At 47.1% G+C, this 16,856-nt stretch overlaps 1 protein-coding gene across 1 annotated transcript in view; it reads left to right on the top strand.

Moving 5' to 3' along the window:
• Nucleotides 1–5,272: 5,272 nt before the first annotated feature.
• LOC308158309 (DEP domain-containing protein 1A-like) overlaps nt 5,273–16,856 on the top strand; it is a gene marked incomplete at both ends in the record, with an annotated part of 17,134 nt that continues 5,550 nt past the window's right edge. Inside the window, 9 exons of the mRNA XM_080531901.1 lie at nt 5,273–5,329; nt 7,158–7,423; nt 8,378–8,510; nt 8,968–9,080; nt 9,830–9,960; nt 11,119–11,166; nt 11,315–11,452; nt 12,158–13,372; nt 15,560–15,732. Coding sequence (XP_080388027.1) covers nt 5,273–5,329; nt 7,158–7,423; nt 8,378–8,510; nt 8,968–9,080; nt 9,830–9,960; nt 11,119–11,166; nt 11,315–11,452; nt 12,158–13,372; nt 15,560–15,732 — 2,274 coding nt within the window. The remainder of the gene's footprint in view (nt 5,330–7,157; nt 7,424–8,377; nt 8,511–8,967; nt 9,081–9,829; nt 9,961–11,118; nt 11,167–11,314; nt 11,453–12,157; nt 13,373–15,559; nt 15,733–16,856) is intronic.

Genomic DNA, 16,856 nt, shown 5'->3' on the forward strand with positions numbered 1-16,856 from the left:
GAGCTGAAGCTTTTTGATCGAGAGGTTGATGGAGACCAGGTGTGGATGGGGTTCATCCCACTAGTGACAGGTAAACCCTTTGAGTTAACCAACAATAGGCCAACGCAACTCTATACAGTGCCCTCCATAAGTATTGGATAGAGGAAGAATTTAGTCTTCTTTTAGCTCTATACTCCAACAATTACACAATTACACAATTACACAATTACACAATTACTACGGGGTCAAAGTATTACTTATTATTATTATTATTACTATGGGGTTTTCCAGATTGGACACATTTGGAAAGTTTAGAAAGTTCTAAATGTTTTAAACATACCTCCCGAATTTCAGGGCTCCAAAAGTATTGGAAAAAAACGTATACCGGTAATATCCAAATAAAGTACTCATGTTTTGCATTTGTCAGCCGGCCGGCTCCTTGCATGGTAGTTTTCCGCCATTGGTGTGTGAATGGGTGAATGTACGGTAATATGGGCCATTGTAAAATACTTTGGAATAAGGTGCAGTCCATTTACCATTTACCATATTTGGTCAACAATCCTTTGTGTGCAATAACTACCCTTTAGTCTGTGTCCCATTGACCCCACCAGACGCTGTATATATTCTCTGGTGATGCTCTGCCAGGCCTGTACTGTAACCATGGTGATGCTCTGCCAGGCCTGTACTGTAACCATGGTGATGCTCAGCCAGGCCTGTACTGTAGCCATCTTCAGTTGTTGTTTGTTTTGAGGCCTGTTTGCCAAAATATTTTTTCCAAGTTTGAAATACCCTGAAATACTGAAATACTGAAATACTGAAATACTGAAATACTGAAATACTGAAATACTGAAATAATGAAATACTGAAATACTGAAATACTGAAATACTCCCTAGTTGCTATTGGCAGTATGTTTGGGGTCACCGTCTTACTGTATGATGAGGCGCCATCCAATGCATTTGGAGGCATTTGCTTGTACTCTAGCAGACAAGATGTTTCTGTACACTTCAGAATACATTGTGCTATTGCTGTCATCAGTAACATCATCAGTAATCAGTAATTAAGACAAGTTAGGCAGTTCTTGTGGCAACTATACATCACCAAGTCATATTTCACAGTGGAGGTGTCATGCTGTAAATATTGCGCAGAACCTTTTTTCTCCAAGCTTTCCTCTTGCAATCACTCTGGTCCATGATAATATGAGTCTTATCTTTCCAGCAGACCATGTTCCAGACCTCTGCAGGCTTTTTAGTTTTTAGCTACCGGTAAGTATCCTTTTCGAGGATAACTAATGGTTAGCACCTTACAGTGAAGCCTCTGGAGCTCGGCTGGTGACGTATGGTGGTGATGGTAGCCTCTGACACCTTCACGCTTACCTCCTGGAGAGTGTTCCTCTGTCACCTTCACGCTTACCTCCTGGAGAGTGTTCCTCTGTCACCTTCACGCCTACCTCCTGGAGAGTGTTCCTCTGACACCTTCACGCCTACCTCCTGGAGAGTGTTCCTCTGACACCTTCACGCCTACCTCCTGGAGAGTGTTCCTCTGACACCTTCACGCCTACCTCCTGGAGAGTGTTCCTCTGTCACCTTCACGCCTACCTCCTGGAGAGTGTTCCTCTGACACCTTCACGCCTACCTCCTGGAGAGTGTTCCTCTGTCACCTTCATACTTACCTCCTGGAGAGTGTTCCTCTGACACCTTCACGCCTACCTCCTGGAGAGTGTTCCTCTGTCACCTTCACGCTTACCTCCTGGAGAGTGTTCCTCTGACACCTTCACGCCTACCTCCTGGAGAGTGTTCCTCTGACACCTTCACACTTACCTCCCGGAGAGTGTTCCTCTGACACCTTCACGCTTACCTCCCGGAGAGTGTTCCTCTGACACCTTCACGCTTACCTCCTGGAGAGTGTTCCTCTGTCACCTTCACGCTTACCTCCTGGAGAGTGTTCCTCTGACACCTTCACGCCTACCTCCTGGAGAGTGTTCCTCTGACACCTTCACGCCTACCTCCTGGAGAGTGTTCCTCTGTCACCTTCACGCCTACCTCCTGGAGAGTGTTCCTCTGACACCTTCACGCCTACCTCCTGGAGAGTGTTCCTCTGACACCTTCACGCCTACCTCCTGGAGAGTGTTCCTCTGACACCTTCACGCTTACCTCCCGGAGAGTGTTCCTCTGACACCTTCACGCTTACCTCCTGGAGAGTGTTCCTGATCTGCGGGACAGGTGGGACAGTCTCTTGGCTCGGTAATCTCTTCACATGGGCTCTCCTACCACAGCTACGCAGACGACACTCAACTCTTCCTGTCCTTCCCCCCGTCTGATGTACACGTGGCAACCCGTATCTCAGCATGTCTCGCTGACATTTCAACTTGGATGGCTGACCACCATCTCAAGCTCAATCTTAACAAGACCGACCTCCTCTTCATCCCCAGGAAAGCCTGCCCTCTCCAAGACTTCTCCATCACAGTGGAGAACTCTACTGTAACCCCCTCCCTGACAGCCAAGAACCTTGGAGTGATCCTGGATAACCGACTATCCTGTGCGGAGAACATTGCAGCAACGGCTCGCTCCTGCAGATTCTTCCTCTACAACATCAGAAGGATACGACCATTCCTTACCAGAGAGGCAGCGCAACTCTTGACCCAGGCACTGGTCATCTCCCGCCTGGATTACTGCAATGTACTCCTGGCTGGGCTCCCCGCTTCAGCCATTAGACCTCTGCAGCTCATCCAGAATGCTGCTGCCCGGCTGGTATTCAACCTCCCCAAATACTCGCATGTCACCCCTCTCCTTCACACCCTGCACTGGCTCCCGATAGCAGCTCGCATCAGATTCAAGACCCTGGTGCTTGCATACCAGGCAGCTAAAGGGACAGCCCCTGCCTACCTGAAGGAAATGGTAACCCCCCAAACCCCTGCCTGCTCACTCCGCTCCTCCACCTCGGCTGGCCGACTGGCCCCACCTCCTCTACACAGCAGTCGGGCTGCCCGATCACGTCTCTTCACAACACTGGCTCCCCGCTGGTGGAATGAGCTCCCCACGGCTGTCAGAACGGCAGAGTCACTACCCATCTTCCGTCGTAGACTGAAGACCCATCTCTTCAGGTTACATCTTAACTGCTCCTCCTGAGACATCTTCTGACCCTCACCACTACGTCTCCTAAAGACACCCGCTTTCCCCTCTACTGTGTCCCTAAGAACTTCTATTGCCCCCCTTGTACTGTTTCTCAGTTTCTCAGTTTCTCCAGTAATTTTTTTATTTTTTTTTTTTTTTAGTAGAAGGCGATAATAGGGAGAAGGTTTTTCCTTCTATCAGTGGCCCCGGGCCCGAGCTAGAGTACTCTTCCTGCAACGAATGGTGGACTGCTGATTCACATGCTTAGTATTCAAATGTATTGATTGTAAGTCGCTTTGGAATAAGGCGTCTGCTAAATGCCAAAAATGTAAATGTAAATGTACATGTTTCTTTCTTCGGGCATCCACTGTAGAAGTCTTCCTCGGCCTACCAGCCTGCTTGTGATTGCTGAGCTCACCAGTGCTTTCTTTATTTTTTTAATGATGTTACAAACTGTTGATTTTGGTATGTCTAAGGTTTTTACTATGTTTCTGATAGATTTTCTTCTGATAGTTCAGCCTTTTTTCTGATAGTTCAGAATTAAGGTATGCCTCTCGCCTTTATCACTTTACCCTGTACCGTCAACCTGACAACTGAGCTTGTTGGGTCGTGACGAAGCCTAGAATCGATACTAGTCATTGACAGATCTCTTATGTCTGCACAAATTATGTATTGGAACACACCTGACTAGCCAGAAACACCTGTCAAGACAATTTTCCAATACTTTTGGTACCCTGAAATAGGGGGACTTTTGTAATTTTTAAACAGTGAAACCATTTATTAAATGGAAATTAAAACACTGAAAGAAAGCTGAGAATCTCGTTTTTTGCAACAACTAGGTAGGTGAATATAATCTGTTGGTCTCCCCTGACTACCAGGTGCTGCATTGGGTGGGCCGCAGGCTGAGAGGCAGACTGGTTCAGCAGAGGAGCAACTGGGCTCTGTCCGGGCAGAGTTTGTGAAACGAGTGTCAGGACCAGTTCTGGACAGTCTCCTGGATAAACTTCTGCAACTGAAAGTCATTAATGACCTTGAGTTGGAGTCGGTGAAGGTGATGGCTCAGAGGGCAGAGAAGGCTCGAGAAATCATTAGAATGGTCCTGAACAAAGGATCTGAATCATGTTCAATCACCAAAGCCCTTCTGGAGGAACTGGACCCTTTCTTATGTACAACACTTGGACTCCACTAGCACAGTGTTATAACATGAGGCGTTGGTAGGCCTGGGTATGAGCTACGACCGACAATGACATCATTATTATACACATTTGATTTTAGAGCAAGGCCAGTGACTGTACGCCTCTTATCTTAAATACTGCCCCATGTCTCAGCCCTAGATGATAGAATGACAGTTACAGTGTATATAAAGCTCTCCTCTGAGGAGGAAGGAGCTGGTGCTTTTAAATAAAATAGGTTAGTTATATACGTTCTCCAGTCAATACAGTAGTAAGGAGAGAGTAGCTGCACCATGGAGATGTAACACAAGGGGCACTGTTCTGTAGTAATGTATGCAGCAGCAGCAGCTGGACTGTTGCCTATTAAACTCAATGTTCATTACATTTCCATTAATTACATTTGCAAGAATGTATCTCATACAGTAGATGACATAAACCCTACAAACATTCACACATACATATGCATTTGTAAATGGTTGACTGTTAATGCTGTTGTTGTTGTTGTTGTTGTTGTTGTTGTTGTTTTTACTTGATTTTTGTAAAAATATGTTTTTAAAAGCGACTCTTTTGTTTGCTTTTCTTATAATGAATACCCTAGTAATCTTGAAGAAATAACCTGTAATAATTAATTTTCTATTAATTTATAATGCACGTTATTTATGCACAAACTTGATGCACATTCTGTCATCGGAATTCAGACGGAGACGGAGGATATGAATGTAACTAGTATCCGGCCTCCTCGCTGTAGTTTCATTGGTCCTCCAAGCTCATGGATAGTCACATGACAATAACGTTGTCCAATCGGCTGCCGGCAGTCCGGGGCTCGTAATTTTGAACCTTGTAGCCTTCGGAACGACGGCCATCACACAACGGCAGCTATTAACTGTTTTGATGGGTAGATTTGGTGCAAGTAACACCGGGGTATTTAACTGTTCTGATGGGTAGATTTGGTGCCAGTAACACCGGGGTATTGCACGTTGATTGTAGCTGTTTCTAGATTGAATGAATTGATGAATACAATGAGTTCTCATATCGTCACTCCGGGACCTTACAGGGCGACCAAACTTGTAAGTAAGACGATGCACATGTCCTGAGCCAGGTCAGTGTAACTAACGTTCGCTGTCCCAGCTCAAACATGACATTATTAAACTCTGTTTTATAACTGCCAGAATATGTTGTAAGTTGTGTTGCAATTGCTTGTTTGCTAGATCTTAAAAAACAACGAATTGTCTTGTTTATGCCGAGCTCCATTTGGTAGCTCGTGTTCATTTTAGATTATTACATTTTAGGTTTAGCTGGCGAATTAATGTAGGTTCATATGGACGGTCTATATCCCATACAATTAATACGAGCCTCCAAATGGGGCTAATACATATGTGACTGATATGCAATACTAGGCTAATCAAACAGGATCCAGTTGGCTGCTACTCCATCTGTCCTGCTATTGTTGCCCTGCTGTTCTCTGGGGGGTATTCCATCAACGTCGCTAAAGGCAAATCCAGGGTTATTTTGATACATTTCGCGGGATCCGGGTTTATTTTGATCAATCCTGCGAGATTTATAAAAAATAAACCTGGATTTTCCTTTAGCGACGTCACACCACCAGTAGCAGTAGGCCTATCATTTCCACTGTGTTGAAGCTGCCTAATGTCAAAACAACTGGAGGGTGTTCCATCAATGTTACTAAAGGAAAGTCCAGGCTTATTTTGATAAGTCTCGCGACTCCTAGCAAGTTCAGCCCAAGAGCAGACTGCAAGATGCTTAAAGAAGTCTCCAACAATTCTAAAATGTCATCACTGGACCTACAGGTAGCTGTTACCAAGTTGATGTCAAAGTACATAATTTAATTTAATTTTAAATTGTAATTTAAGTACATGCATCTACCATCAGAAAGAGACTGCACAAGTTTGGGATTTTCATGCGAGGTGTGCAAGCAGGAAACCCTTGCTGTAAAAAAAAAAAGAAGCTAAAACTAAAGTTTGCCAGAGAACACAGACAAACACCAGGACTTCTGGAACAATGTGCTTTGGACAGATGAATCCCAAGTGGAATTATTTTATAGGCACACTAACAGAAGACATGTTTGGTGCAAAGCAAAGACAGCATTTGAGCACAAGAACCTCATACCACATGTGAGGCATGGGGTGGAAATGTCATGGTTTGGGGCTAACCAGCTCACCATCATAGAATCCACTATGAATAGGCTACTTTATTATTGTATGAGAGGGTGCTTGAGGAAAACCAAACTGTCTGAGACCATCTGTCCAAAAATGTAAGCGGATGTGGACCATGCAACATGACAATGACCCAAAACATTCCAGTAAATCCACCAAGGAATGCCTCAAAAGAAAGAAATGGAGAGTTCTGGAAAGGCCAAGTTAAAAGCCCAGATCGTAATACTATTGATTCTGTGGGGAGATTTGAAACGGGCTGTGCATGCAAGACACCAATCAAACATCACACAGCTGAAAGAATTCTGCATTTTCATTATGTAAAGCGCATTGAGTCGCATCTTGTGAGAAATGCGCTGTACAAATAAAACTTGATTTTGATTTTGATTAGGCATGGAGGAGTGGGAAAAACGCTCCCTGTCGATGTCAGAAATATTTTTCCTCAGTAGGAATTGGCATCTTTGTTTATTTTTGTGGTAGGCCTAAATAAATGATAACGAAGTGCAAATGTAATTGTTTTTGGTTAAATTACATTACACCGTTATCTATAGATGTGTAGATGATATATCATATGTCCATATTTCTTGAAAAAAATAAAATATAATATTTCACGGGGTGTCCTACATTTTTCACGACTGTATGCTCTCATGTTACTGTATAGAGGCCTACAGCTAAACCTGACTATTTAAGTGTTGTTGTTTTTGTTGTTTTGTTGCATCTGCAGTGGAATGAAGTGACAAAGCTCTTCCGGGCGGGAATGCCTCTTCGCAAACACCGGCAGCATTTCAGAGTGCACGGGAGCTGTTTCACCGGCGCGGCCGCTGTCGACTGGCTGCACGAGCTCCTCAGGAGCAACAGCAACTTCGGACCGGACGTCACAAGGCAGCAGACCCTCCAGCTGCTGAAGAAGTTCCTGAAGAACCATGTGATCGAGGACGTGAAGGGCCGCTGGGGGTCGGAGGAGATGGAGGATAACGCGCAGCTCTACAGGTAGCTAGGCCTATGTCACACATGGCGGCTGTGGCGCAGGAGGTAGAGCCGACGTCTAATGCTCGCAAGGTTGGCAGATCGGCGGTTCGAGCCCCGGCTGGCCACATGTCGAAGTGTCCTTGGGCAAGACACTGAACCCCAAATTGCCCCCAGTGAGCGGGCCGGCGCCTTGCATGGTAGCTTGCCGCCATTGGTGTGTGAATGGGTGAATGAGAGGCCGTTGTAGAGCGCTTTGGGTAAAGGCGCTATATAAGTGCAGTCCATTTACCATTTACACACACACACACACACACATTTGAAATGCTTTATTTATGTCCACATAAATACAAAGTGCATTAAGGACATAAACACTATCAGTGCAATCAATCAGTTCATTGGGAGACATTCATTTAGGTTTGTGACTGTACAGCAGCCACCGTACACATACAATATTGACACAGAGGATGTTTCACATGTGGGTTAACAGATACAACAGCATTACTGTAAAACAGTATCTACTCTAAAGGGTACAAAAAGCGACGCCGTCTCCATATTGAGCGGCTACCGATAACAGCAGATATGGAGCAATACCCTGCCAACTGTTTAGCCTTTCTCTTGGAGATGTGGGCCATCTGAAGGCCCCTAACCACCAGCTTGTGAACATGACCCAGGCTGCCAAAAATGAAAACTAAAAGATGACATCTGTAGCCTAGTTGTGAGATGTTCAGCTTTAGCTGCTGATATTTCAGCAACTTGGTTAAGAAGGCTTCCTCCAGGCTGTGGTCGAAGGTACAGCCAACCTCTAGAATTAACACCTCTCTACTACACACACACACTCTTAGATGTTAAGCACCTGAACGGTTTGACAGGTCTGGTGTGGTTCTGAAGGGATAAACAGGCTGTGTCTCAGACTCTCACAGCAGCAACGTTTCAGCTCTGTGTGAAATAAGTAGAATTCCTCCTCCTGTGTTTCAGGTTTCCGTCGACCTCTCCCCTGAAGCCGCTCCCCGGCCGCGCCCCCTCCTCCCTGAAGAAGACGTTCTCCCTGAGGGAGAAGGAGGGCTTCTTCAAGTTCCGGAGCGCCAAGAAGCTCGACAAGGAGACTCTCGTAAGCACAGTTTGATGTTTTAGAAAGCATTGGCTCCGCTCCGGTGGTGTGTGTGTGGTGGGGGTGCTGCTTCTACGTGGTTTACGGTAATTGTGCCTCAACAGGAGACTGAGAGGGGGTGCTTCTATCTTATTTACGGTAACTGTCCCTCAACCGGAGGGTGGGAGGGGGTGCTTCTACGTGGTTTATGGTAACTATGCCTCAACAGGAGGGTGGGAGGGGGTGCTTCTATGTGGTTTACGGTAACTGTGCCTCAACCGGAGGGTGGGAGGGGGTGCTTCTATGGTAACTGTCCCTCAACATGAGGGTAGGAGGTGATGCTTCTATGTTATTTACGGTAACTGTCCCTCAACCGGAGGGTGGGAGGGGATGCTTCTATGTTATTTATGGTAACTGTCCCGCAACCAGAGGGTGGGAGGCGATGCTTCTATGTTATTTACGGTAACTCCCTCAACAGGAGAATGTGGAGCCGTCAGCCAATCAGCTGGCTCCGGCTGTGGAGGCGGTCCAACCCAGAGAGCTGACGGAGGATGACGTGCAGGAGGTCTGGAGGGACATCACACTCACACAGTAAGCCTACACACACACACACACACACACACACACACACACACACACTCACACAGTAAGACCATCTACACACACACACACACACACACACTGTAAGGCCATCTACACACACACACACACACACACACACACACACACACACACACACTGTAAGGCCATCTACACATACACACACACACACACAGTAAGACCATCTACACACACACACACACACACACACACACACACACACTGTAAGGCCATCTACACACACACACACACACACACACACACACACACAGTAAGACCATCTGCACACACACACACACACACACACACACACACACACACACACACACACAGTAAGACCATCTACACACGCACACACACACACACACACACACAGTAAGACCATCTACACGTACACACACACACACACACACACAGTAAGACCATCTACACACACACACACACACACACACACACAGTAAGACCATCTACACATACACACACACACACACACACAGTAAGACCATCTACACACACACACACACACACACACACACACACAGTAAGACCATCTACACATACACACATACACACACACACACACACACACACACACACACAGTAAGACCATCTACACACACACACACACACACAGTAAGACCATCTACCCACACTCCCTCGCACTGTACAAGCCTCTCACTTAATTAAATATCTGAACATTGACAGTAGAAGTGATGATGAGAGAGTTGGTTGTGTGTCAGTCTGCAGAGGATATTGGGTCTGACGGCGCTGGAGGACGTCATGGACCAGCGCCACGTCAACGCTCAGAACATCGTCTACAACGTGACTAATGTCAACAAGCACGGCGTGGTCGCTCTGGAGGACAAGACAGGTGTGTGTGTCACCTCTCTCAGGGTTCCCGCGCTGGTCTTAAAAAGCCTTAAAGTCTAAAATCCAGCAATCCAAGCTATAAGGCCTTAAACAGGGCACACATTTCAGTTATTCGGTCTAAAAACTAGGTGCTAGGTCTTAAAAACGAGATCCTGCAAGGAAATCAGTCCGACCACATCTATTTACACAGAAATGAATCAAGCTGGAACCCAAAAAATGCCAATTCCCTTCCTTTTTTGTCTGTAAGGCAGTGAAATCCCTAATTTCATCACCTCGAGGATGACAAAAAGCTATCATATGCTGCCGCGAATAGGTCTAAAATTCTATCCAAAGAGGTCTAAAAAAGGTTATTTTCAGTTCTGCTCTGTGATGGTGTCCAGTAGGCTACTAGTAGCACTACAGCACAGACAGCTACTGTATATACAGCTCTGGAAAAAAGTATTTTTTTCCCCTTTCTTTCCCCAAGTGCCTTTTGATGGTGTAGGAAACTGTACTCACTGACACCTTGGCTTTCATTGTAATTTCTCTAAAGGAAAGACCTACACTTTTAAGGGTTATAATAGTCTGTCTGTCTGTCTTTGTTTGTTAATTGCCTTTTTCTCACCATTATGATATAGCAATATGCTACTTCCTGCAGTCCAAATAATGTTTCAGAGGGTGGAGTAACAGTCTGCTTTTTTAACAACAGAGGGTTTGTAAGTAATCAGCAAATGTTAGGACGCCTATAAGAATTCTCAAGGCCTAGTTCACTCCCATTGCTGCATAAAAGCTGTAGGTTGTTAACCCATTACTTGTTCCCTGAAAAAGGCCTTTTTATAACTCTGAAATGTACATTCCTTTTCAGTTTTTGGTAACCTAAACTAGTTTGGATTTGAAATCAAGTTTAAACTAGAGATTCTTAGCTTTTATTTGATGGCATTTGTTGAATGGTTTCACCATTCAGACATTCAGTTGTTTCAGGACTTTTTGCCTCAAATCTTACCATCAGGAAATTAAATGCACGTATTCAATTTAAATCAGGAGATTGACTTTGGCCAGTCAATAACCTTCCACTTTTTCCTATACGAGACAGGCTAGATTTTTTAGATCCATCTATTGTTCTATCTATCATTTTATCGGAGACATCATGCTAACACGTTGCTAACTGCCACCTCCACAGGTGACCTGCCGCACTGGGTGCTGTCTGCTATGAAGTGTCTGGCCAACTGTGAGTACGAGACCGTGTAGTCCAGGGTTTGAATGGAGGAAGTGTGTGTGTGTGTGGCGGGGGGGGGATAAGACAAGACAAGACTACCCACACACACAGTAAGACCATTTAGAGTATAATGACGCGTGTGTGGTGTCTCTCCACTCAGGGCCCAAGTGTGACTCCAGCCAGCCGTCCTACCCGGGCTTTGAGAGGGACGTGTTTAAGACGGTGTCTGACTACTTCCTGGGCCTCCCTCAGCCTCTCCTCACCTTCCAGTTCTACGAGCTGTTTGTCAACGTCCTGGGTAGGTGGCAGTTGTGCAGGGCATTCTGGGAGCTCTTGGGCGAAAGACAGAGCTGTCGTTGGACGTCCCGAAGAAGAGGAACCATCCGTTACACACACACACACACACACATACAGACACACACACACACACACACACACACACACGCACACACACCCCTAACCCCCTAACCCAAGGTGTTAATAAAACCAGGATTCACTTCAGTGTTGTTTTGTCTCCTGCCTTCGAAACCTATCAGATTCCCTCTGATTGGTCACTTTGGTTGAGGACAAATCACACGTGGTCTTTGGGTTCAGACTAATGTTCCGATTCTAAAGTTCTGGGTTCAGACTCTTGTTCTGCGTTCAGACTAAAGTTCTGGATTCAGTCTAATTCAGGAGGTGAACTGACTTTGTTGACATGTAACTCTGATCAGCAGAGCTAAACTCTGACCCAGTAACACCTTTGAACAAAACCTAACCCCAGAAGCATGAAAACGGCAGCGTTTGTATTCAGTGTTAACAACGTTGTTATTCCCGCACTCTGCTGTGACTGGTGTGAACTAACTTTACTGTGTGTCCACTTACCTGCTCCCCCCCTCCCTCTGCTCCCCCCCCTCCCGCCCGCCCTCCTTCCCTGCTTGTTGATACGCTACCAGCTTCAAAACTGTTGTTGTTGTTGTTGTTGTTGTTGTTGTTTCTCTCCACCCCCCCCGGCCCCTCCCAGTCCTCTGTGGCTACGTGGCGGCCCCTCACGCCCAGAGAGGGAAGAGGAAGTGCGATGACGCGCCCGGCTGCTCCCAGCCCGCCAAGGCCGCCCTCCTGAGCCAGGCCGGGACCCCCCACCACGCCGACGGCGCCGCCCGCCTGTTCAAGTCCACCGAGTGTCTGCTGCTCAGCCTGATCCGGAAGGAGTCGCACGAGGAGGCGGAGGAGTCCCCCATGAGGGAGGTGCTGGAGGGGAGGTGGCCGGCGGCACGGGCCTCCCTGGGGGGGGGTGCCCCCCCCCTCCTCCTGGGAGCGGCCCACCAATCGCAGGGCGGCAGAGGCGGAGGCGGCGGCGGTCCCCTAGCGGGGCGCCGGAGGTCGCGACCCCGCAGCTGCTCCCTGGAGAGGATCCTGGACGAGTCGTCGTGCGACGAGACAACGTCCCAGCAGCGGCGGCTGTTCTTCCAGTCCACCGAGAGTCTCGTCTCCTCCTCCGTGAGTCACCCCGGCAGCACCTCCTCCTCCTCCTCCCCACCCACCACCTCCACCCCCCAGCTTCAGCAACACCCGCCAGCCCCCTCCAGCCCAACCCCGCGCCCCCCTCCCACAAGGTCCGACAGCTCCTCCTCCTCCGTGTCCGCGGAGGCTCCCTCCGGACTAGCTAGCGTTCATTTCGTGACGGTCCCGGAAGGAGGCGGTCCCCGGAACAGAGTCCGCTCCCTGGGGTCCTGTCCGGGCATCCTGAAGCACCGGGAGATGGCCGGGAGTCGCCTCAGCATGAACGCCCCCGTGGCCGAGATCACCATCCGGCCGGACGGACAGATGAGGCCCGGCCTGATCAGCCTGAGGGCCAGCAGCTGTGACCTCCGACCCCTAGGCAGCTGTGACCTCCCGCGACCCCTAGGCCCCGCCGCAAGAGCCAGGAGCTCTGACCTGCTCACGGGACCTGCTTGTGACCTTCGACCCCTAGGCAGCTGTGACCTCCTCAGACCCCTAGGCAGCTGTGACCTCCTCCGACCCCTAGGCAGCTGTGACCTCCCGCGACCCCTAGGCCCCGCCGCGAGAGCCAGTTGCTCTGACCTGCTCGCGGGACCTCCTGCTTGTAGTTCTGACCTCCCGCCACTGGGGGGCGCCGTGGGCAGGCGCTGCCAGAGTTCTCTGGACCTCTCCTCCAGACCTCCCGTGTCTCTGTCCTCTGTGTCCTCTCAGACACGCCGGCCCAGCCCCGAACACAGTAAGGCCACGTCTGTCTGTCTGTCTGTCTGACACGTCTGTCTGTCTGTCTGTCTGCATGCGGTGTGCTGTGACGTCTGGGTTCCTGCATGTCTAACATCACCTGACTAACTGACCTCTGAGCAGCTGGATGTTGGCAGACAGTTCTACCATGTCTAGTTCTACCATGTCTAGTTCTACCATGTCTAGTTCTACCATGTCTAGTTCACTCACAGCCCATTACTGCCTGTAGTGAGAAACAAACCTTTTCAAAGTTTGTTTACAACGTTGATTTAATGTTCTAGTTGAGACCTGATGCTTCATTAGCCTTGTGTGTGTGTGTGTGTTCATATGATGTGTGTGTGTTCATATGATGTGTGTGTGTTCATATGATGTGTGTGTGTTCATATGATGTGTGTGTGTGTGTGTGTGTGTGTGCGTGCGTGCGTGTGTTCATATGATGTGTGTGTGTGTGTGTGTGTTCATATGATGTGTGTGTGTGTCTGTGTGTGTGTGTCTTCATATGACGTGTGTGTGTTTCATGACGTGTGTGTGTGTTCATATGACGCGTGTGTGTGTTCATATGATGTGTGTGTGTGTGTGTGTTCATGTTCATATGACGTCTGTGTGTGTTCATATGACGTGTGTGTGTTCATATGATGTGTGTGTGTGTGTGTGTTCATATGACGCGTGTGTGTGCGCGTGTTCATATGACGCGCGTGTGTGTGTTCATATGACGTCTGTGTGTGTGTGTTCATATGACGCGTGTGTGTGTTCATATGACGTGTGTGTGTGTTCATATGATGTGTGTGTGTTCATATGACGTGTGTGTGTGTTCATATGACGTGTGTGTGTGTTCATGACGTGTGTGTGTGTTCATATGACTTGTGTGTGTGTGTGTTCATATGACGTGTGTGTGTGTTCATATGATGTGTGTGTGTGTTCATATGACGTGTGTGTTCATATGATGTGTGAGGGTGTTCATATGATGTGTGAGGGTGTTCATATGATGTGTGTGTATGTGTGTTCAGTGTTTCCTCCAGGAATTTTTACAATGGTGGCGGGTGGCCGTGACCGCGCGCGTAGCGCGCGCGATTTTTTCGCGTGCACGCGCATGAAACGCGCACGCGCGCTCAAAACAACGTTTTTTTTTTTTTTTTTTTTTTTTTTTTTCTAATCACAGCCAAAACTAGAGGATGGCCCAAAAAAATAAATAATGAATATACAGAATATAAACTTGTGACTGACAGTCACATACACACACAAAGATCATCAGCTATAATATAATACGAAGTAGGCCTACATGAGCACAAAAGCGGCTAACGTTACTGATTAACTGTTTACTGTAGTGCAGAGAGATGGTAGTCGTAGGCGGCGTATCAAATGACAAAGCTAAACGTTTAATGAAGGACATGAACGATTGTCAACAACACACTCAAGCATGCCTGGATATTTGTAAGAACTCTCGCGAGATTTATCAGACTAAACCTGGATTTTCCCTTTAGCGATGTTGATGGAATACCCCCCGGATGTCACTACGGTGGCCTGTACACAATAACAATAATACCACAGTTCACATTTAGACCAATCAGGAGCCCTTGTGTCACGTCGTCAACTGAATGTCATTAATCTGATTTTGGATCAGCGGTTAGAGAGAGATGGGCGTGGATTTAGGTGCACTTTTAGTCAATTATAGCGCTGATCTAGGATCAGATATATTTTAATCAGCTAAAATGTTTTTTTTTTTTTTTTTTTTTGAGAACTTTTTTTTTTTTTTTTTTTGAGAAATCTGAATGGTGGCGGAGGAAATTCCATCGTGGCGGCCCGCCACGATGAAATGCATGTAGAGGAAACACTGTGTGTTCATATGATGTGCATGTGTGTTCATATGACGTGTGTGTGTGTGTTCATATGACGCGTGTGTGCGTTCATATGACGTGTGTGTGTGTGTGTGTTCATATGACGTGTGTGTGTGTGTGTGTGTTCATATGACGTGTGTGTGTGTGTTCATATGACATGTGTGTGTGTTCATATGACGTGTGTGTGTGTTCATATGATGTGTGTGTGTGTGTGTTCATATGACGTGTGTGTGTGTGTGTGTGTGTGTGTTCATATGATGTGTATGTGTGTTCATATGACGTGTGTGTGTGTGTGTTCATATGACGTGTGTGTGTGTGTGTGTGTGTTCATATGACGTGTGTGTGTGCAGGCCTCCTGCAGCCCCAGATGGAGGGCGTGGCCATCGAGGCGCTGCAGCTCTGCACCCTGCTCCTCCCCCCCGCCTCCCGCCGCAAGCTGCAGCTGCTCATGAGGATGATGTCACGCATGAGTCAGAACGTCGACATGCCCCGCCTCCACCACGCCATCGGCACACGCACGCTGGTGAGGTCATCATCATTACCGTCGTTACCTCAGCGGAGATAAAGTAGCCTGCCGAAGCAGGGGAAACCAGCCTATCTTAGCAACGTAATGTTGCTAGCGAAGTTTCCCACAGAAGTGGGGGAAAAAACGTCAGATCAGATATATAAACGGGTTATTTTGATAAACTGGACACATTTTGAGAATATATATGGTTACTTTCTCGCCTGAAAACATATTAAAACCTCATAAAATGACATATTAACACTTGGAGAGCCAAATTACAACTTTTAGCCAATGGCGGCCAAAATTGAGGATTTAAAAACGGAGGGTTTTGCTTTGCTCGCTGATTGGCTAATGTCTTCTTAGTAACAACTTAAGTATTTACTAGCTAAGATTGGCAAAAGATTGGCGTGGTGCAACTGAAATTAGTAAACAACTACCGTATTTTCCGCACTATAAGGCGCACTGGATTATAAGGCGCACCTTCAATGAATGGCCTATTTCAGAATTTTTCTCATACACAAGGCGCACCGGATTATAAGGCGCACCGGATTATAAGGCGCATAGAATAGATACTGCAGTCAAACGTTTGACTGGGGTTGCGTTACGCCCAAGCTCCACCTACTGCGTTGCGTCACCTCTCCATCGGTGTTGTGTCAACTTCCCGTTGTCCAAGCTCCACCTGAGCGTTGTCACCATCAACGTTCTACCTGCTCCACTGTCAAAAATATATATTTTTCCACCTCAAGTATCAGCCGTTCGTCATCCATTTTTGCAACAAGCGTCAAGGACCTGCGGTGATTCACAGCTGACTCGCGTGAATAGCAATTCGCAATAGCTGCAACCACGAGATATAGAGTAGTTAGCTACAAGCATTTTCAATCTGCTATTATCTCTATTAGTGGATTAACCGCTGTGGTGATTTAACAGCTGATAAAAATACATCAAGTAGACTACAAACAGAGCAAAACAACACCAGAAAACAACCAATAGGCTATACAATTATAACCAACAACCAATATGTGACAGCTCCTGGTGAAATGTGCAACGTACTTTTTCAGTTTTTACACATGCTTAAACTACAGATTGTAAGCTTTCAAATGATGTGTCATACATTCAAATCAGAGAAAGATTGAACACGACAG

Source organism: Nansenia antarctica (assembly GCF_963989245.1).
Source record: "Nansenia antarctica genome assembly, chromosome: 5".
Classification (NCBI taxonomy): Eukaryota; Metazoa; Chordata; class Actinopteri; order Argentiniformes; family Microstomatidae; genus Nansenia; species Nansenia antarctica.